The 22,383-nt window shown below is 42.0% G+C and overlaps 1 protein-coding gene across 16 annotated transcripts in view; it reads right to left on the bottom strand.

Moving 5' to 3' along the window:
* The window catches only part of cspg5a (chondroitin sulfate proteoglycan 5a), a 59,510-nt gene that overhangs the window by 25,398 nt on the left and 11,729 nt on the right, over positions 1-22,383 (bottom strand). For all 16 annotated transcript variants that reach the window (XR_008563314.2, XM_015949848.3, XM_015949850.3 and 13 more), the window contains exon 2: positions 4,734-5,706. Coding sequence is in view for 15 of the 16 variants with exons in the window: in XM_015949848.3 (XP_015805334.1) it covers positions 4,734-5,706 (973 nt within the window). In the remaining variant the exon portion in view is untranslated. The remainder of the gene's footprint in view (positions 1-4,733; positions 5,707-22,383) is intronic.

The following is a 22,383-nucleotide window of genomic DNA, read 5'->3' as shown; positions in this document are numbered from 1 at the left end:
CGGGCCTCCAAACCAGAACCAGCACGAGTCAAATTCCAGTTTAACTTGGAATATTGTGATTCTGGAAGTACAAACATCCAGATGTGTTAGTATGAATGACGAGTCCGCAAACCCAAAAGTTCACAATCACTGATTCATCACGCTGATTCACTAGCAGGTTTATAGATGCACCTTTTCTTTGTTCTGTACATCCAATCCAGCCAGCATGCCTAGGTGGGCTCCATATGGGAATATGTGGGCAAACCGTGTGGGTGCCAACAGGGTCTTTCCATGGTTTCCATGGTGGCCCCACAGGGATTTGCCCACATAGATTTTAACAAGCCCATGTATGACTCAAACTATCTGGGTCGCTCTGAAGACCCATGTAGGGTCTGTTAAAATACATATGGGCTAACCCATGTGAGACTGTCATGGAAACCATGGACAAGCCCACATACATCCATATGGAGTCCACCTATGCGTACTGGCTAGGTAAGTATTGTAAAGAAACTAAACCTAACTAATTTCTACTCTTATCTAGTTCTTGTTCTTCATCTGAAATGAACAGTTTCGTTTCCTGTTTTTCAAGGCTTCCATGGTCCACTCTGATTGGTCGACCTTCTTATAAAATATATACCAGTGGTTTAAAATGGATTCAATCAAAATGAAGAATTCCTGCAGCTGCCTCTGCTTCCCAAAGCACCGCTGTTGCTTCAGTGGAATTTTATGCATCGGTTAGAACGGGCTTCCACAGCTTGGTGCAAATTGCTAATACAGTTGGCTGTGATCTGAAACCGGTTAGCCGGAGATATATGAGCACCACGGCTCACCACACTGTGAGTTATGGTGGGCTGGTCATAGGTCAATAAGCAGAGCTTCAAAGGGTTGTGTGTTTTACAGCAAAGGGCTCAAGGTCCAAACATCCATCACTGCAGCTGATTTGTCTTCATGTATGAAGCAGCGGCAGCTCGGCTGCACACGCACAAATAAAATTAAAACATTTTCACGTATAAACTCGACCACACATGCAGTGATTCGCACAGTTATGCCTTCACACACAGTTGGGCCCCATCTGGGCCAGCGCTCCATTGACCCACATTGTGATTTAACCCAGCTGTCAAACACCATTTAGTGTCTTTTTGATTCACTCTCAGGAGGTTCATCACTGCTACCATCTGCTGACGGAGACCAAAATCCCGCCCCCAAATATCGGATCACACTTTCTGCAATCTTAAGGACACACCCGAATATCGTAACAGCTCTGGAGATGATTTTATCAGAAATTCCTGCTTTGTGTGGTGTGTTAAGAGTGCTTTAGTCGGCTCAGAAACACATCAGGATCTCTCCGATCAGAAATCTGTGTTATTAAAGGTGTGGGTCACTCATTTAACCATTACATTTGCAAGGGTCTCTGGTAGGAATGAATGCCTTATAAGTTTTACTCAGCTCAGATGCACCTGTTTCAGGAACTAGCAGAATGCTGCATAAGAGGAGAGCTTAACACGACGGGATTTGGAGTTTTATTTCCTGCTATTTGGATATCTCTCCTCTGATTGGCTAACAGCACTCTACCACTGACTCCGTTTGCTCTGCTACGTTAATGTTTTATCTCCAGAAATGACTCCAGCCTGGAGGAGTTCTGCTGTGGGGTGGAGTTGCTAATGCTAACAGTTAGCTTCTGCTAGCCGAGACGTTTTCTCTCCTGTTTCCTGGACACTGAAACAACAACAGCCTTTCCGGTTTAGAGCCAATATGGGTGAGTCAATGAATGTTAAAGGACAGTGTGACATAGATCTGTCAGGATTTTCAAATCCTAGAGTTTCATCATCTGTTTTCTATCAGAAGCTAACGCAGTAGACAGGAGTAGGAGACTATTTTCATGTTCAGCCTGCATGAAAAACTCGACTGATTATAATCAGAAATAATCAAAAAAAAGATTTTTCAGTGTTCCACACTTTTTAACAAGTTGGATTTCGAGGACAAACAACGTGTTGCTTGTTAAATGGGACATGTAGCCAGTCAGAAAGCAAGGTGACAGAAGCACATTGTACGCTCCTCCTCCGCCATGCTTGTTCACTCCAAAGTCACATTTCGAGTTTTCCCATCTGAGTGGGAAATGTCTGTTTTTAATGTGTCACTGCACAGCGCACACTGTAGGACAACAACTGTTCATCATTTGTGAGCTCTCTCACGAAAGTTGTCCAACATTTTAAAAATCCTACTGAGCCTAAATGTGCCCTACACCAACGACTTAATAAGTTATTCAGATTTTATTTGAAGTCAATTCCTGCACAAACAACACCTGATTATGGGTCCTACACAGGCAGGTTTACTGCAAAGAAAATAAATGCATGAGTCTTGATGGCTTCAATTATTAATTAATTATTTTGAAATCCACAAAAGAACAGATATAAATCATTTCCAGTCATTTATCAGACCAGTTGTGGACGTTAATATGCTCTATTCAAACATCAGGGCATTTTATATGTGTGTTAAACTCAAGAATTGGTAGATATGTGAAGATGTCTGCTGCTTTAAACGCACAAATGTGAAAACTAATGCAGGGGTGGGGGCTGGAGGGCTAGCTAAGATCAGGGCCATGGCCTCAACAAAGGTTAAAAGTAAAGTCCACACAGAGCAGAGGCGAGGGGGTGTTTGAGGACATAAATCATAAAACGACCTGACATCTCTGGGCTTCTTTTACCCGATAGATAAAACATTGTAATTATTTCAAGTTCAGACACAAATGTGTTTTTTGCCATAGGAATAAATATAAAGGGTAAATCCTTGTCTTTTTTTAAATCATCTCCACTGATAAGGTTGATTGCTGCGAAGCATAAATCTGCATGTTAATCTTCTCAGCAGATCCTAATTGGATGTTTCTCCCATCAGTGATTGGTTGCTTCAGTCGTTTAATGATTATAGGGAATGTCTGCTAAATCAGCTGTAGAACTGACACCATTCTGTCTTAAAATCTGTCCCGTTTACATTTTACAGTGTCTTCAGCTCAATTTTGCATCGCAATCAGATGATTCACCACTAAACTAATGTTTTATTTGTTTATTTTTTTGGTGTAAAATGCCCCATACAAAAAGTCTGACATTACAGATTTCTTTAAGAAAATCTTGTTTCCTGTTTTTGCTTTTTTTGATTTACTTCAGTTTGCTGAATATATTTAAATTGGAGATAATTTTAAGATTTACAGCACATGACTCGCAAACTGAACGTACAAAAGAAGAAAAATAACAACTGCATCGGCTCTAATCTTGATTAAATCACGTGCACGAGAAGACCGACTACGGATTGGGACGTTTGCATCCACAGAAATGCTGTCATTGCACTGGGTAAAGGGTCACATAGAGCTGGAACGACTGGATTACGCCATATTTGCAGAACTGATTTCGTTAATCTGTTTGACTTTTGACCTCCACCTAGATTTAGCACCACAGCATCCCTATTGGCTCGAGTCCTGAGGAAAGGCTTTGCTATGATTCGTTGTGTTTAGGGTTGGGCATCGAACATCAAGAATTGATTGGGACCGGGACCAGTTTTCATAGTCTCTCAGAATCATTCAGTTTATTTTAATTCTGAGTCCTGGTTTTGATAACCTGTCCGCTGACCTAAAGAAGATGCTTTTTTTCTGGTTCTTCACTATTCACACACAAATAACAAAAAAAAAAAGGGTCTAAGGTACATAGGGTGCGGAACTAGCATCTTTGGGGGACGCCATATTAAACTCCTTGGGATCCTGCGCCTGCCGCCACACTAAATGACTGGCTGGATGTACGACTTACAGAAGTTTCATTACCACTTTCAAAAACATTTAGGTAGTAAGAAACATGACTTTAATAACAAAACTACTAAACTCTTTCCAAAACATATGTGAAAGAATAGAATTGAAAAAGAGAACCAATATATTTTGGCTATGTGGTATTGCCGTAGTATGATGACGGCATCGGCAGGCGCAGGATCCAGAGCAGATCCAGAAAGTACAGCGTCAGAAAACTAGCCTGGCAAGTCAGACTAAATAAATGTATTATTTAGTCTGGCAACGCTCCATATCCATTGACGGCTCTTGGTCGAGGGGCGGGTTCTACCGTTGTCTTTCAAACGATCTCCGCATGCTACTGGACAATGAACAACGTGATGTACTCACCGCAACGGATGTCGTAAACAAGGCGGTCCTCTGTTGAGGAAGGCAAAAATACATCCTTTTTTCTAAAAAAAAAAAGAACTTAACATTGCATTCTCTTGATGGAATTAACTGAAGGACCATCAAAGTCTGAGGAGTCACATCGAGGTCGCATGCTAACATAATTTACCGTAATGTTTTTTTAAACTACCAACAGTCACGACGATATGCTGTAAAACTACCCTGAAATGTATGTATGTACTGCTCCCTAGCGGCAGGAAACTACACACTGCCACTTTAAGGTTGCTGGCTCGTTTAAAACTTGTAACGTTTTTTGACTTTGCCTTTTGAAATTATCGGAATCGAATTCTAGGAAACAACATCAAAACCAGGATCTGGAATCCAAACCAGAATCGTTTGTTTGTGGTGCGTCTAAAGCAGCAGTAACAGTAATGGGACAGTTTAATATTTCTTTGATAATCCTTAAAACCTTTTGTTTCAAAATCCAGAGAATTTGTTGAGTGACACTAGAATAAAGTGTCCATTTTATGTCTAAGTTTTATTTGTGTGTGCAGAGTCCATTATTCGATGTCATACAAATCAGGTGATGCTTGATTTTTACCTGCAGAAGATTTCGTCTCCATCCAGCTGGTAACACTGCCCTCCATTCAGGCAGTAGTTGGGCTGCAGATCGCAGGCTGAGCGGCAACTTCCGTTCACCAGCTGGTATCCCACTCGGCATTTGTTGCGTGACAGACCTGTGTTTGCCACCCCAGGATTGTTGGGCATTGGAGCGCTCATGCCGGGGATGAAGGGACCAGATCCTGGAATCCGGGGCCTGGAACGAGCGGGAGACCCAACGGCCTCTCTGAGGTCTTCATCGCTCTCATAAGCATCAGTGGTGGTGCTGTAGGTGTACTCGTCTACGGTGGGGGACACTCCGTCCTCATAGGGCGTAAGGTAGTCGTAGTTTTCAGGCATCGCCCAGGAAGTTGCGTCTCCACCTTGGAGCTCATGGGCCACAGATGAAGGGGAGGGTGGGGCTAGATCGAGGTTACGCCCACGAGAGGAGGGGTCAAAGAAGTCCACATGGAGGACATCTGGGTTGGAGGGGTTGGTGGCAGCTGATGTCGGGGCAGAGGTGGTGGTGGTGGTAAGGCGGTCCAAGTCAAACATGGCTGTGCCCTTGGCATGAATCCAAGGGGGGTCAGTGTGTGGCAGATGCTCCTCCTCTTCATCCCCCTCCTCCTCTCCTTCCATGACCTCCTTTACTTGTGGGTTGCTAGGCAACAGATGCTCCGTCTCAGCTGAGTCAGGGCTGATCTGAGGCGGTGCTGTGACGCTCACCTCCTCCACCGTAGGAGCCAACGTTTCACCAAACATGCCGCTGCTCTGATCGTCCTCGTTGTCCCCACGCGGGGTCTGCATTGCCCTCGGGGTCACGGCGATGGTTGGGTCATGACTAACAGAGCTGCTTGTCCCAGTTGCCGTGGTGATAACTGCGTTTAGCTTTTCCGGCCCATCCTCCTCAACAAGCGGGGAGGTGATATTGACTTTGTTGTCCCACTCAGTAGCATTGATCCAGACGAGGTTTCCTTCAAACAAAGAAAAACAGTTTTTAATTCACAGGTAATAAAATTTTTGTAAATTTTCCACAAAACATAAATCAAAAACATTTTTTTATTTGTTTAACCATTTTGAGCAGAAAGAATTGGTTTCTGTGTTTTGAAATCCAAAGAAAATGACCAAAGATTTATTGTCCTCTCTATTTGAACAGAAAAGCAGCAAGTTTATTTTTGTCTCACATCTCCATTTTAATGAAATGTTTTAATTAACTGAGTCTGAGTCTTTTGTTGCTGAATCCATGGATCTCAGCTGCTCAACAGGTCACTTCCTGGTTTTCCGGGACCAATTTGGACTGCAGGCGGAGAACTCACAAACACACGACTGAAGAAACAAGCTGCTGCAATCCTTTAGAAAGATATTTGGCATTATCCAGCTCAAAGAACCACAAACCTCCTTCCTTTATTAGAACATCAGCACCATCTTGCATCCATCTTGACTTTGAACTCAGAACCCTCTCACTCCCAAAGCAAACAGAAACATCAGCTTCCCTGACCACTGAACAGGCTCCATGTTCCTCTCCAACAGACACAAAAATTGACCGCTGTATTTTCACCATCAGTCTTGTAAAAATTTGAGACAAAAAAAGGAGAGCTGCTGGTTGTTGGGATCACTAAAGCAAACAGTTCAGGGGGGAAAAGGCTTCTGACTAGACAAAGCTGATTTGTGCACTAAGCTAGAACCGTTACCATGAAATATTTTTTAAAGCAGCCTTAAATGAACCGGTCAGCAGTGACCAGGTAAAAAAAAAAAACACCATCATGTTGGAAGTTCATTCAAATGAATCCCAGGAAAACAGGCAGGTGTTTCCTAGATAGGCATCAAAGTATTGGGTGGGTATTGGAATCTGCAAAAGGTTAGCATGGTTTGGGTGATCGTGATCAGCTGATCTGAAACTCTAAAGATGGATTTTTGGGGGGGTTATGAATGCATCTTTGCCAAGCAGGCAAACAGTTTGATGTTTTTCCAGTTTGTGAACTTCTCGCCACTAAGTCGTGGATGATCAGAATAACAGACCTTTTGTGTCAGTGTGCAATGCTGGTCATGGGGGCTCCTATCCAGCATGTTTTAATTGTTTCTCTGTGCCCACACACTGGATACAATGGTTGAATCACCTGTTCAAACTCTGCAGAAGCCTGCTAATCACCTGCTCTTTAAAATCAGGTGTGTTGAAGCACAGAAGCCTCTGGAACATGCAAGATGGCTGCCCTCAAGGACCAGGATTGGGCACAATCCACCCATTTACTAAACACTCTATGCTTGCAGGGTAGAGGGGGGAGGGGGTGCAGCAGACTTCAGGGCAAACAGTAGGGGTTCAACAACGCGCGCACACACACACACATACACCTAAGGAAAAGTTAGCAGAATTCACCAGTCAACCTGACAGTCATATTTTTGGGCTGTCGGAGGAAGCCGGAGTACCCGGAGAACCCGCATGTGCCCATCGGACAAAACCGTTAGAGTCACAATCTTCAGAACAGTTAAGTTTAAAAAATGAAATTTTGTGTTTTGAAAATAATCGGCACTGGCCAAATCTGGTACCAGCAGGTCAGAGAAGCACAAAAACAATCCATATCAGTGTTGGCCCTCGAAACCAGAATCCGTCTAATCCCGGCCCCCTGTAGTCTTGCCTGTCCTCCATGTTTTAGATGTTTCCTGGCTTCTTGATCTTGGTGAAAAAATGATAAAAACTTGTGTTTTGGAAAGTTTGTGAAACACAGAATTCAATTACAAACCACAAGGTGAATAACGTCTGTTTTAGTGGTTGGACCAAATTAAAGAGACGTGATTGACTGAATTCTACAGTTGATTACTTCACCTAAAGGCGGCACGACGAGTAATGTCAAAAAGCTGCTTTGGGGTGCTCCTTCTTTTGGATTAGAGGAATAATTCACTAATGTACTTGAATGAGGGGTAGTTGGGATTATGGATTACAGAGGGAAGGGATTTGGGGGTGCACTGCAGGGGGAAGGTGATGATCCTGATGAGACTCAGACAAAACAAAGTCTGAACAGATGTAAAACAAATAAAAGCTGTAACCTACACAAGAGCAGATGACCATAAAGGAACTGATCATCTAAATAAATGTTAAGACATTTATTGTTAATTTCTTGTTTTCAAACAGTCTCACTTCCTTGTTTTTATTTAAAATATACTGCAGTTTTTGTGGGTGGTTTCTTTTTTGGACTTTGGCTGCATTTTTCACTCATTTCCTGTCTTGTACCAGATGATGACAGCTAATGAAACAGTTTTTACTTTAAAAATAGAAGTGGAACTCAGCAGATGTGTCTGTTCCAATCTCTCTGTCCAACAGGTGAGCTGCACCTAAACATCTTTAAGAACAAAAATCCAGATCCATCTGATCATCAGGCTTCAGGATCGTTTTTTGTTGTTGTTGTTGTTTAACAAGGACGTTTTTGGTCCTTAAGTCGGAAAAGAGTGAAATGCCCTCTCCAGGTCAGGGATGAGGTCCTGCCCCAAGTGGAGGAGTTTAAATATCTTGGGTCTCGTTCACAAGTGACAGAAAGATGGATTGGGAGACCGACTGGTGGATTGGTGCTGCATCTGCAGTGATGCGGGTGTTGTACTGGTCTGCCGTGGTGAAATGAGAGCTGAGCTGGAAGGCAAAGCAGTTGATTTACTGGTCGATCTACATTCCTACCTTCATTTATGGTCACAAGATTTTGGTAGTGACCATATAAATGAGACTGCAGATATAAGTGGCCGAAATTAGTTTTCTCCGCAGGGTGGCTGGGCGCTCCCTTAGAGAAAGGGTGAGAAGCTCGGTCATCCGGGAGGGACTCGGAGTAGACCCACTGCTACTCCTCATCGAGAGGAGCCAGTTGGTGTGGCTCGGACATCTAATTAGGAAGCCTCCCAGGTGAGGTTTTCTGGCCACTTCCACCCAAGAGGAGACCTAAAGGAAGACCCAGGACACGGCTGGCCAGGGAACGCCTAGGATTCCCCTGGAATTGCTGGTCCAAGTGGCTGAGGAGAAGGAAGTCTGGGCCTCTTGGCTTAGGCTTCTGCCCCCCCCCCCCCCCCCCCCCGGCAACCTGACTCCAAATCAGCAAGAGAAAATGGATGGATGGATGGATGGATGGATGTTTTTTTTTTAAATTAAATTAAGCTGCAGGTAACACAAAGCCTAAAAACTCAATGCTGGGGTTTTTTTTTTTTTTTTTTGCCTTATTGTCTGTTGAATCTTTGGACACAAAAATGAGAATTAGTGTGAAAAGTGGCCATTTCTAAAGAAATGTTGCTTAAAATAAAGTCTGGCTTCGTGGAAAATATAAATCAATTTAACACTATTACACCTGCAAGCCCCTCAGAGCTACGCCTGGGTACAGGTTTTTACAAAACAAGTTATTTATGTTTTGAAAACTTCCTTTAGAGCTTACATGTTTAACCCTAACAGTCAATAAATGTAATATAACATGGAGCAGGGTGAATGTAGCTAATATTAAAAAGAAAATTAGTCACAATTCATATTATCCAGCTGGATCTTTTACATGTTTAGATACCAAACATCATAATTTATCAGTTACGTTTTTTAATAAACTTTAAAAGAAGTCAACGTAGGAGGAAAAGATAAAAATGCCTATTTATGATCGCATGACTGATCTGTCTTCAAGCGCAAAAACACATTTTCCTTTAATTCTAAGCTAACAAAAAGTCACATCATAGGTTGTGGGTTTGATTCCCATCACGGTCCCCTGTAGTGATTAATATGCACTCTTGGTTCACTAAGGAGCTTTGCTTGAGAGTCTCTTCCCGATGGCATCTGTGAGGATCTTCTTTTACTGTCGTTAAGCTCTGATCATGAGCCTCAGAGTTTAATATTTAAAATGTCTTGTTGGCCGATTATTTATAACATCAATAAAAGTCTCAAAATAATACAAAAATCAGATTCTAAAACAGAAAAAGCCTCAATATCATTTTGATTTAAAGAACAAGTCACCCCCAAATCAACTTTTTTTGCTGATATACTAAATAAAGAGTGTCTGATTGTGCTGTAGAAATGTGTAATCAAACATTTGGCACTTAAGCGCATTTTAGTTACAATTTAAATATTCTGCCTTAAACTGTAATAACTCTGCACTGCATTTGAATTTAAATCTGCCATTGCTATTGGCTAAGAGGTACACTATGACGTTAGCTGGTACATTATGATGTCACAATGTCCTTGTCAGCCTGTGTATGTGTGTGTGTGTGTGTGTGTGTGTGTGTGTATTTGTTAGCGACTCTCAGTCTGTCTGGCAACAACATTTGTTGCACTTGTCAAACATGAAGTGGGAGTGGAGTAAGACTCTTGTAGGGGGTGACTTGCTCTTTAACAATATTTTGGATGATTATTTACAGTCTCTCTCTAGGTAAATAAACAAAAGCTTTAATTAATAAAATCATGTCCGTTGTTTAAATATTCATAGTAATGAAAAAAAAACAAGGCCTTTGACTAAAAAGTTTGTATTTTTTCAAAATTTTCATTGTAGTTCCTTGAACCAAACGTTCAAATCTCTGAACGGATTGAAATTCAGTAAAATCTTTTCTATTTTATTGTTTGTTTCATAATTTATTGTAACTTTTTCTTTATTTTCTATTGCTGCTATTAGTGTTGGTCAAATGTTGGCGTGTTATTCACGGGGTCTGTCGAATGGGCCGGAGTACCTGATCAGGGGTACTCGGAATGGCCTGGTGGAGTAGATGATGATGGTTAACTGACACTGATAGGGTGTAACTCAGTCGGAAATTACATTAGCAGACATTGTCGAAAACAACCGGCAGTAGTAAAGTTAGAAGAGTCACCGACCAAGCTGCTTTAAAATCGTCATTACAAAACTCCCAACACTGAAAAACATGGCGGAATTCCCCCACAATGACGTAACTCGTGGGGCATCTGTAGAGCAGTGTAAAAAACTGAACTTCGTCCACTCTTTGAACGTCACGTTTCACATCACACAGCTGCTCCCACCCTCTGAATGGATTATGCAGTAGTTCTATATAATAAAAAGAGGTGTGGACTCGAGTCACGTCTTGGACTCGAGTCAGACTTGCGTCATTATTGACTTCTGACTTGACTCGACAAAATCTTTAAAGACTTACAACTTGAACGCCAATGACTTGCAACTTGAATCGACTTGCATCTGTTGACTTGATGATGACTTGAGCATATTTGATATTTTAGCACAAAAGTGGTACGACATGGACAAAAATCATAAATCATTCTTCGTTCTGGGTTTGATCTTGTTCTGCTAAATGCAGCAGCACTTTGTTTATAACCAGTTTCAGTCGCACTTCTGCTTGTTTGAGCAAATAAATGAAGCTTTAAGAATTTTTATTTCTGGAATTTATTTATTATCATCGCCATTAAATTGAAGTTGGACAGAAGATTTGATTATGACTTGAAAATTCAAAGTTAAGGACTTGGACTTGACTTGGACTTCCACATCATTGACTTTGGATTCGACTTGGACTCGGTTGTCTTTGACTTGGACTTGACTCAAGACTTATCTGGAAAGACTTATGACTTGCAAAGCAGCGAATTGGTCACAACTCTGGTAGGTAGTAAGTATAGGAACACACACACACACACACACACACACACACACACACACACACACACACCCAAGGTCAATTACACACAACCCTTCAAATCCCTCCATGTAACTCATCAATCTAAGTCTAATGAGTGAGGTTTGGGGAGGATGGATAACCTTCATGTTACACTTTTGCTCCTTCTATGCATAGCAAGTCACTACAAGGCATAACAAGTCGAAGATCAAAATTTTCCTATTTCAAATGCCTCACCTCTTCATGTTTTATGTCTGCTGTTGGAAAGGTGGCACTAGAACAAACGTTTTAGTGACAAAAATCATAAATCATTCTTTGTTTTGGATTTGATTTTGTACCGCTAAATGCAGCAGCACTTTGTTTATAACCAGTTTCAGTCGCACTTCTGCTTGTTTGAGCAAATAAATGAAGCTTTAAGAAGCTTTATTTCTGGAATTTATTTATTATCATTGTTATTAAATTGAATCTTAACAGATGACTTGATTATGACTTGAAAATTCAAAATTAAGGACTTGGACTTGACTTGGACTTCCACATCATTGACTTTGGGCTCGACTTGGGCCCTGTCCACACGTAGCCGGGGATCTGCCAAAACGTAGATATTTTTCTACGTTTTGGCCTGTCATCCACACGAAAACGGAGTTTTTTCACACGAAAACGGATCTTTTTAAAAACTCCGGCCAAAGTGAAGATCTGCGTTTTCTCCGTTTTGGGTGTCTGCGTGTGGACGGACAAAACCGGAGTTTTAAGGTCCGTAACGTCACTTTCCGCGACAAAAAAACACTTCCTGTGTGTGTGTGCGACCTGTGTTTACACTAGCCGACAGCATGGAAGCCCTCAGAGCTGCGCTCTGTCACTACCCGATCCATCAATTGTCCAAGCGCTTTTTGCTTGTTTGTTTTTGCAAGCAGAACTACTGCTCCTTGCGGAAGACCACAGACGAAGGACGAGGTTAAGAACGGGGGAAGTACTGCCGCCTACAGGTCTGGCATGTCCTTAACAACGAATTTATCCGGGTACGTGTGGACAGAGTTTTTTTTAAACGTGGTGGTGTGGATGCAAGTTTTTGGAGGGGCGGATATTCGTTTTTAAAAAACCCCGGCTACGTGTGGACTTGGCCTTGGACTTGGTTGTTTTTGACTTGGACATGACTCGAGACTTGACTGGAAAGACTTGTGACTTAGTTGTGACTTGCAAAGCAGTGACTTGGTCACACCTCTGATAATAAAACTGATTGTGATTAATGTAACTTTGTTTGCTGTTTGGAGCTGATCAGTGACATCACTCACTGTCGAAGCTGCCGCGATATGCTGACGTCTGTGCAAAGTCCTGAAAGAACTTTATTTGTAGAGAAACAGCTGAGAGGACCGGGCCATCCAATCTCTAAATCTAAATTTCCCCATCCCAGAATTTACCCTGAGGCTCCGACAATAGAAACACACTTCATGACCACGTCCATCTGTAGCCCCCCCCCCCCCCCCCCACACACACACACACCTGGCTGAGACGGAAATGTATTTCAACGTAACCTTCCTTCTAACATGATTGCGATGTTAAACTGTTTTGTGATTAGTTCACTGTAAAATTCTTACATATTGTACCTTTAACAAAGAACTCTAACAATTTGATAAGACCTTTCTGATGTCTGTTCCTGGAAGATCAGTCTTGGACTCACCTCTGTTTCACATGGAAAACAGAACAATAAGGTCACAGATGTGTGTTCAGATCATCAAAAATGAGCATTTAACTGTTACCTTCTGTCACCATTAGCTATGGGGATCACCTCAGTAATAAATCATCTGACAAGTGGAAACCTCGAGTTTATTGAAGATTTTGTTTAGCAAAACAAGCAGCTTTTTTAAGGTCGTCCCGGGGCCAATCCTTCCAGCAGCAGACCCACAATCTGCTGCTGTTTAACCCATCAACCGAGCAGCCAGGAGATAATATGCTCAAATAAAGACTCATTCTTGCTCTGATATGCACAAATAAAAAATAAGCTCTGATTTAACTGAACAAAAGCTGCCCAGTCTGCTTTCAGCTTCCAAGAAACTAAAATTGACTGATGTAGCCCTGAAGTGCCACCTAACACACCCAAAGGTTGATGTGCTCTGTCCTAAATGTAACAAACACACCTGAAAAGATGACAGACAGGAGAGGATGACACACACCTGACAGTTCCAACAGGAGCTGATGGGTGGAGGCGGAGTTGCAGAGCAGTGACGGGGGAGGAGGAGAAGGAGAACACAGCAACAGAAAGAAAACAAGAGCAGGACAGAAAGTTTAAAAGTGTAGGAGGTGACATCTAACATGAGTGATGGGGAAAGATGGTGAAGGAGACAGACTGACACAGAGACTTTCATGGTCTGTGATAGACTTTGACTTCTACTCTGTCTGTACCGATCAGTCAGTTACCCAAGAGGAATCAGACTCCAAAGATCAAGCATCAGTCACCAATTATCCCAGAGGTGCCGCGTGCCGAAAGGCGGGGCAGACAATCGCCCCAAACCAAAAGGGGGTGAAAGATGGCTGTCAGACTTTGGAGTTGGAACCGCAACAGCGCTGATGGAGAAATGGCAGCACACTTCCTGGTCTGCAGCAGGTGGTTTTAGCCTAGAAACCTAAACCAACCATAGCAGTAGCAAAGATTTTCCTCTGCGGCTCAGTCTAGCAATACTCCATTGTAGCCTCAGCAGGCCTACCATTTGCCCAGATACTTCTGTGTCTGGCCAATCACAACGCCAGAGCTGCAATAAAGAAAAACTACAAATATGGCGTCAGCTCAGGAATGGCGTCAACTCTGGAAAATTCAGACTTTGGATTTTCTTTGAGACATGAGCAGATAGAGGTGTACTTTATTTATTTAGAAAATGAATGTATTTGCTTCATCTTCTTCGACGATTTATGGCAAACTACCCCGTTGACTGATTTCAGTAGTGATGAGAATGTCACATTGTTCTTTGCTCTGATTGGTCCTACCACTGTCCAATAGCCTGGGGAGAAAGTTTGTAGGACAGCTGTAGATTACGCCCAACAACTAGGCTCTTTCGATGGGGCGTGGCCAGACTATATATTTACAAACATGGGAAAACTTACCAGGCTAGGCGGTTTTGCTTGGTGCCACAAGATTATGCTACAGTATCATGTAGATTCACCAGGTCATTATTAAATATCCTGAATGTTAACAGGCATGCACCTGGACTTCTGCAACTTGTGTACAAATTTGATGCAAGCGTCTAAAAATAAAAACTTCAAAACTGGCTGCAAAATAAAGGTTTTCTTTATATTTGAAGCGTTTTTGGACTTCGTAGAAAAAGGCAAAAATTTCTTGCTAATTAAAAGACAGCTAAGACGTTCCTGTAAAACTTTTCATAAAACACATCCACAAGCCAAAGATTCAGTACTTCCTACCAAACCTCCTGGCAGCAACTCAAACGTGTTTACTGCCATCAGCGCTCAGGTAGACCCTTTGAGACCATGGTGGTGTCATCCTGCCAGAATCCTCACACTGCACAGCTGGACCCAGCTCCAATTAAGTGGAGCCGTCTCCCTTTTAGCGCCTTGTTAGCCTAATGGGATTAACTAAGAGAAACATTTTTGATGGATGGCTCACTCTGGAGCAGCCAAAGACAGAAGCTTTACTTTCCTGTTCTGATGCACCACAGCTGTAGAATTACAATGGTGGTTTTCACAGGTGCCGTAGGTCCAGAAGACAACTGAAACAACTCAAGATTCTTTGACAAGACTGGCATTTCACCACTGCTTTATAGAATAATAATCTGATTTTTCCTCACTCATAATATGAATTTGATTAGACATTTAAAAAGCGTGACTCGGAGTTGGGAATGAACTTTGAAATTTGGTTAATTTACCTTCGTTTGGATATCATTTTTTGCTGGTTTGTTTCTTGGAGGAGTTAATAGAAAGTTTAGTTCAAAGCTGAACTAACAATGGACTGTGTTTTGTTCCCAATTAGAGCCAGAGAACTGGCAGACCGGACCTGTGCTGGCAGAGTCCAGGGCTTCAGAACCAGTCTGAGTCCGTGAGAGACCAGCTCAGGTCCAAACGGGACAAAGAAAAGAGTCTTTGTTTGATCTCCTACCGTTTACGATGAGACAACCCGACATCATCACAACAGGAAGATTCCACCCACAGTTTGTCTGGGAACTTTAGTGTGTGTATGTGTGTGTGTGTGTGTGTGCGCGCGCGCGTGCGTGTGTCTTTCTCTGAGTATTACCTACTGGTAACTGGGGACCTGTCCAGCTACCCCAATAAAGGTTGTGGATCACCATAATGCCAAATTGTTTGTGTGTGTGTGTGTGTGTGTGTGTGTGTGTGTGTGTGTGTGTGTGTGTGTGTGTGTGTGTGTGTGTGTGTGTGTGTGTGTGTGTGTGTGTGTGTGTGTGTGTGTGTGTGTGTGTGGTGGGTGGGTGTGGGTGCCTCAAGGCCAAGAGCTGTTAGTCAGTGGTGGCGGACCTCCGGCCATCAGACCTCGTCTTTTGTTAAACCCAAATCATTTTGGGAGGGAACCCACTAAACCACCCACAGACCTGTGGCATACTGATTGGCTATGACAAACTGTAAATTGGAAGCTGATTGGTTGTGACAGTCAGAGTCCTCTAGCCAGTTTGGCGACCCAGACTGGGTGGGGGGGTTAGCCAGTGGACAGAAAACAAACAAAAGCTCACCAAGAAACAAAAAGACAAAGATGTTGACAGCATCAGAATTCTTTATCAGAGACTGGTGTCGTGGGGGTGAGGACCCAAGCACAGATAAAGGGTTGGGTTAGATTGCTCTAGAGCAAAGATACATGCAACGACAAACAAACCACACGGAAATGGTAACGAGTCATAAACTGAAGCGGGTTTGAATAGAACTGGGAGGTGAAGGGCCAGAACAGGTGTGCTTGCTGACAGGTGTAACTAGTAAGCTGGGAACAGAGAGATGCAGACATTGACCATGTTCAAACGTAGCCAGGACGGATGAATGGATGGAAGATATTTTTCCTGTCATCCACATGAAGTGAAAACAAACAGCACCAAAAACAATTCTTTCACAGACCCCAACCTATATGGAGATTTGCCATTCCTCGTTGTCAGCACTTGCTTGTGGACATGAATAACCGGCAGTATTTTAGGTTTAGTAACATCACTGCTCGTGACAGAAATGCTCTGACATCACACGTGTGACCTGTTTTTACTCGCTTTCTTGTTTTTACAGCTGAATTACTGCTCTATAGAAGACAGCAGGTGAAGAACAACAGTGAGGACAAATGTTTTTTGCAAAGACACAGAAGATTCGGGGAACTACTGCCACCTACAGGCTTGGTGTGCCTATGAATGTAAAGCAAGGTGGTGTGAGTTATTTTCCTAGAAGGGCGTGGGGGTTAGGCATTCAGTTTTACGAAACCCTGCTCACGTGTGTACACGACCTCATACATAGGCAGGCCAATGAGAGGAAACCAAGCCCCCACAATGCAGCTCTAAAATTGAGGCAAACCCGGAAATGGAATAAATTGCAGTTCCACCCTCATCCGCTGGCGGCTGGTGTCAGAAGCGAGCAAATCCTCATTGACTCCCATGTTAAAAATACCAATTTCACAGCAGAAATAAACATGTTTACAGCCTGGTACCAAAACATGTTTTTTGTTTAAATGATCTAGTTTACACTCATGACAACTCTGAGGGGGGTGAATTTTTTTCTCACCCTTCTGTTTAAGTGTATTAAAAGCCTAAAATTCAGTATAATTAATGAGCATCAGACCCACGTGACCACAGAGCTAGCTCCGTGGAAAGGCCTCAGAAGAGCCTCGGTCTGGCTTGAAAACTGCTTCGGCATTTTGAGTCTCTGTGTTTGTGTATTCTTTTTTGGATATTTTCTGTGCAATTGTTGGACAAAATGACTTGCTGTGGCATTAATTGCACTAATAGAGCGTCCAAGGACTCTCCACTTAATTTTTTTCAGTAAGTAAAATTATATTTATGTATTTTAGGTCACTGCCGAGCTGAGCTTAGATTTTAACATGTACTGTTTAACCATGAAATTTAAATGCAGTAGGGTAAAACCCAGTGCATTTAACATAATGCTGCACTTTAGAAAATGGGTTGAAATATAACATGTTGGTGGAGCTGGGTTCCGACTATCGGCTTGTGGAGCTCTCGGGAGACCGATGTTTTCCACCCGGTTCTCCCCTGGCTTCGTGGCTTCTGTTTGCTGCGCGGAATGCCAGCTGTTTCTCCCCGCAGCTCGGCACATCTCTGTCTGATCGCGGCTTCTGTTTGATGCGCGGGCTGCCGGCTTGTGGGGCTCTGGGATGGAAACCTTTCCACCCGGTTCTCCCCAGCGGCAGCTCTGCGCATCTTAGATCGCAGCGGCGCTTGTCTTCTGTGCGGCTGCCGGCTTGTGGAGCTCTCGGAGACCTCTGTGTTCCACTCGGAACACCCAGCGGTCAGCCCGGCGTATCTCTGACTCAGAAGCTCTGGTGTTGTGCACAGTTAACTCCAGTTGTAGCTAGGTTGCTACCTCCATTAGCTTAGCTCCCACCTCCGCGTTAGCTTTGGGTTAGCCAGGGTTAGCTTCAGGTTAGCTTGTAGCTAGTTCGACCGGGTGTCATCAGTTGATCCCAGCCTTACAGCCCCACCCTCAGCTCCTCCTCTCTTCCCTTTTGTGTAATTGTCTGGGCTTGACAAAACCTGTGACACGGTCAAAATGGCGGTGGTGGCCACCTCCCATTTGGCCTCAAAAATGTGATATTGGAGCCTATGGAAAGGAGATGTCAAGTATATTTATGTCGATGGAGGAAACTGAAACACAAAACTAAGGAGCTGAGAGACATAATGAGGAGAATATATACAAACTTCATATCATCAAACAGTCACTTGATAAAAGTGCTTTGTTTCTGCACCACTCAGCCATCCAGTCCAATAAACAACACCAAACAAGAATCAGTAACAGAATAAGATGTTTGGCAGGTGTTTTTTATGAGCGAAACCAAAACCTCAGCTGTAATGCTTAAACCCACAAATGCATTTTCCTTACAAACGTGGCTCTGTTAATGGGAAAATAAACAGGAGTTCATCACCCAAACACACATCATCTTTCCAGAAATGTAATCCAGTTTTCAAGGTTAATCTATACATTTTGAAGGAAAGATAATTTTTTTACATTAATCAAAGAAAATTTGATTTTTGCAAGAAATTTTTTTAATGAATAAATTTAATGAATTTAGGTTAAAAAGTGTAACATTTGTATGAATTACAACAGTTTTACTGTAATTCATTCCTAAAATCTGATTTTTGTAGCTTTGCAGAAGTTAAAACGTAGAATTTCTACGCATATAAAATGTTTGAAATTAGGAATACTCTCATTTTTGCCATTTCTGCTCTCTTTATTATTTCCACACCCTTTTTAAAAAGTTTTATGAATATATATGAAAAATTCTGGGGTTAGATTAGGGTTAGAGATGGAATACATTATGCTAAATTTACACTGCTGGCCTCTTTTAATCTGAACGGGTTTTAGCTTCAAACACTAAGCCTCAAGAGAACCACAGAACCTCGATTTGTTCTTTTCCCTTTGTTCCTATGCTTGCCTTAACGAACAGGAAATAAAGCACATTTATCCTCTCCATCTTTAACTCAATGCTGCTCATTAACAAACACCATAAAGTGAAAATACTGGTGGCAGCAACCACATTTCCCCCTCTCGTATACTCTTTTTATTCTCATCTTTTCCTTTTTCTGCAGGTAAAAATTTCATTGACACATTTATTCCAACTTTTGTCTGAAATCCTCATTCTGTCTTTTTGTCTTTAGCTCTTTTTTTCTGTGTTCTCTGCATTTCCCGCTGTCACACAAATCCATTCATTTCTGACTTCACATGTGGTGGGATGCAGAGGGGATGTGTTGCCATAGAAACCATGTTGGTCTCACTAGAGTTGATGCCATCATCAGATAGTGCTCTCAAAAAAACTCACACATGCATCCAACAATGCTACATTCACCTTATGAGAAGTGTGTTTGTGTGTTATTTTGTGTATATCTGCATCTTTAATAAAATCTTCTTTACTTAAACAAAACTGACATTTAAAAGATGACAACAAAACTGGGTTACTTTATTATGGTGGACGTGTTTGACATCTGTCAGTCAGCTGTGAGATTTCCATCCAGATGTTGAAACTTTATTTTCTTTCTCATTTAATCTCCTTAGTTGGGCCAGAACGGAGATTCAGAACCATCCCATAATCATTAACCACCGGTAATGTACATTTGTATCTTTAAACGTTGAACAAAGCCACAGCATTTGTCTCTGAAAGCACAGGACTTATTGCTTCAAGCAGATTAGGTGGAGCCTGAGAATTATCCTGGGTTTGTTTATTTACTTTATTTACTTGTTTATAACTTTACTATATCAGGATTCAGCTGTCCAGCCAGACACATTAGTAGAAGGATTGTGATTTTATTCTAGTTAAAAAAGCTTGAACCAAAAGAAATGTTTACATTTTAAACAATATTTGAAGCCAATGGATTATTCCTAATCTCTTGACTATATTTACCGGTGACCTAAATGTAATTTTTCACCCCCTCAGAATAAAAACTTCCACAGCTGCTGTGTCAGTTTTCGTTGTGGAGAAAACAGCAAAGCATCAAACAAACCAAGCATATCAAGCTGTCTAATTAGCTGATCCATGTAAGGTGTGTGTGCATGTGTGCATGTGTGTGTGTGTTCATAGGGAGAAGTGATGGGCGGACTGAATGCTAATGTGACAGTCTGCTGTGGGGAAAAGAGCGTGCACAGCCAGACAAGAGGAGAGCATGAGCATGAACTCAATGACTTGCTGCAACAAGGACACACTGACATGTAAGCACACAAACACACACTTTTCTTTTTCAAGATTTTAGAAAAGAGCCATTTTAAAGCATAACAACCTTAAGAAACAACAATTTAAACATTTATGTCACCTCTTGTTCCACATCGACGCATGCACTCTCCTCCAATGTGAACGCAGAAACATGTAAATCACCGCTCAAGGGCACCAAGAATTTGAGAACAATGCCAATGCAGCACTGCTAAAAACACACACATACTAGATCATTTCTTAGATGTGCAGATGCTAAAGCACCACATCGTCCTCAAGCAGCTTGTGAAACTTCGTCATGACCTTCTCCAGCTGCAACAAGAAAAGTTTTGGAGGACCACCACCAAGGACGATCAACACAAGCAAAAGTTACACCTGTAAGTCAGAGGCTGGCAAGGACAACATGATGGAGGAGAAAGAGAGACGTATGTTCACTAAGAGAGTGCCATGGTTTAAGATGATCGCATTTCTCATATTAACTAGAGCATTGCAGCAATCTGATTATTTAATGAAGATGTGAATCAGCCTTACAAAAAAAGCCGAAACATCCTTCAATGAACACCACCGGCTTACATCACGGGAGAAACGTCAGACATGGGAGGTAATTTATAGGTGTGGGACCAGGAGCAGCCAGTGTAGGGGGTATCTGATAATACAGCAGGAGTCGCTCAATCCGCGTCGGGTGGTTTGAGAGGATCTCAGCTCTGAAACAGAGCCAAATGTGGAAGGTCCACTCAAATAAGACAACTGGAGTAAACTGGGAGAAATGTACGGCATGGCACAGATCTGATAAAACCTCACAAACAACTACAAACTGATAAATGTACAGAAAATATCAATTAAATTGGTTAACTTTATCTCTTTCTTAGATATATAAACATGTCAACATTTAGTGAATACATATGGTTACAGCTGCAGGTAAATATGCTCCATGTTTTCTCAGCCACAGCTGACAGACAAGAGGAGTTGAACAATTATCTCATGAACTATTTCACAGATTTTAATGAAATTCTTTAAAACTGATTCAAATTTGGGGTTAATTTGATTCTCCGAACCAACACACAAAAACCAGCTGAGTCTGTTTTGCAGGTATTGAGCTTTAATATCATTAAATAATCACTGAGTCATTTACAACATAATACGATACTTTCACGTCTTTCCTGGATGTGAAAGCGTAGCAAAAACATACTACGCAACGATTAGCCACCGTTATAGTGGACGTTGTGTAGTGTAACGTTCTGGACGCATCCCAGAAGCGAAGGCACGCTATAATTATGTTTTGAGTCAATTTTTTACACGCCACACTTCCAAAGCAAGTCAACTCTACAGTTCAGATGGTGTCAGACAAGAAGTCAAACGCAAAAGCAGCGTAAAACAAACGGAAACATTAAAAGTAAAAGTAGCGTGCAGTATGTAATTTCCTGTGAAACCCTAGTTAGCTGATGTAAACAGAACAGAAAATAAACCACAACCTTTTTGGATGCTGTCTTTCTCTTTGCTTTTAATTATGTGGACTTCTGAAATCATACGTGGTGTTGCAGTTCCCCCGTGATTTTTTGAGCTCACGGGATCAGCTGTGTGGAACGCTTTTGCTCCCGTTTTGCGTCAGAATCACTCCCAGTTGGAAGGGGGCTTACGGAGTAAAAGGCCTCTAGTTTATTACATGCCGCTTTCGCATCTGGTGGAAAGAAGGAGTTGTATAGCACTTAAAGTCTCTTTCCGAAGTATTTCTCTTATCCAATGGCACCGTATAGTGGCTGACAGGCATATCACACAAATAGTCTCTCGCTCCGTTCTTTTAAGATGGCAACTTCACATTCCTAGTTCATTAATGTGCTTCTGTGGCCGACAAACAGAGCTAAAACATGTTGTTTTACAAGTGTTATTCTCATGTCATGTTGTATTTTCAATGGTCTCATCATACTTAAATTATTGTGTGGAGATTTGGGGAAACACAAATGTACTTTACAGCCACTTTACATATTACACAAAAAGAGCAGTAAGGATAACTCAGGGTGGGACATATGGAACGCACAAATTCATTGTTTTTAAATTCAAACATACTAAAATGAACAATGATACAACAATGAGGAAAATGTGCACAGCTGTATGTGGAGTGACTCTGTGGAACAGTATGGATGAGGACTTGAAACGCTGTATGAATATTAGGCATTTAAAAAAATAGACAAAAAATCTCTATTGCAAGGGTACATGGATGTAACCA

The sequence above is a fragment of the Nothobranchius furzeri genome, chromosome 5 (genome assembly GCF_043380555.1).
Source record: "Nothobranchius furzeri strain GRZ-AD chromosome 5, NfurGRZ-RIMD1, whole genome shotgun sequence".
NCBI classification, from domain to species: Eukaryota; Metazoa; Chordata; class Actinopteri; order Cyprinodontiformes; family Nothobranchiidae; genus Nothobranchius; species Nothobranchius furzeri.
The sequence above is the reverse complement of the archived record's forward strand: the minus strand, read 5'-3'. Positions and strand labels throughout refer to the sequence as shown.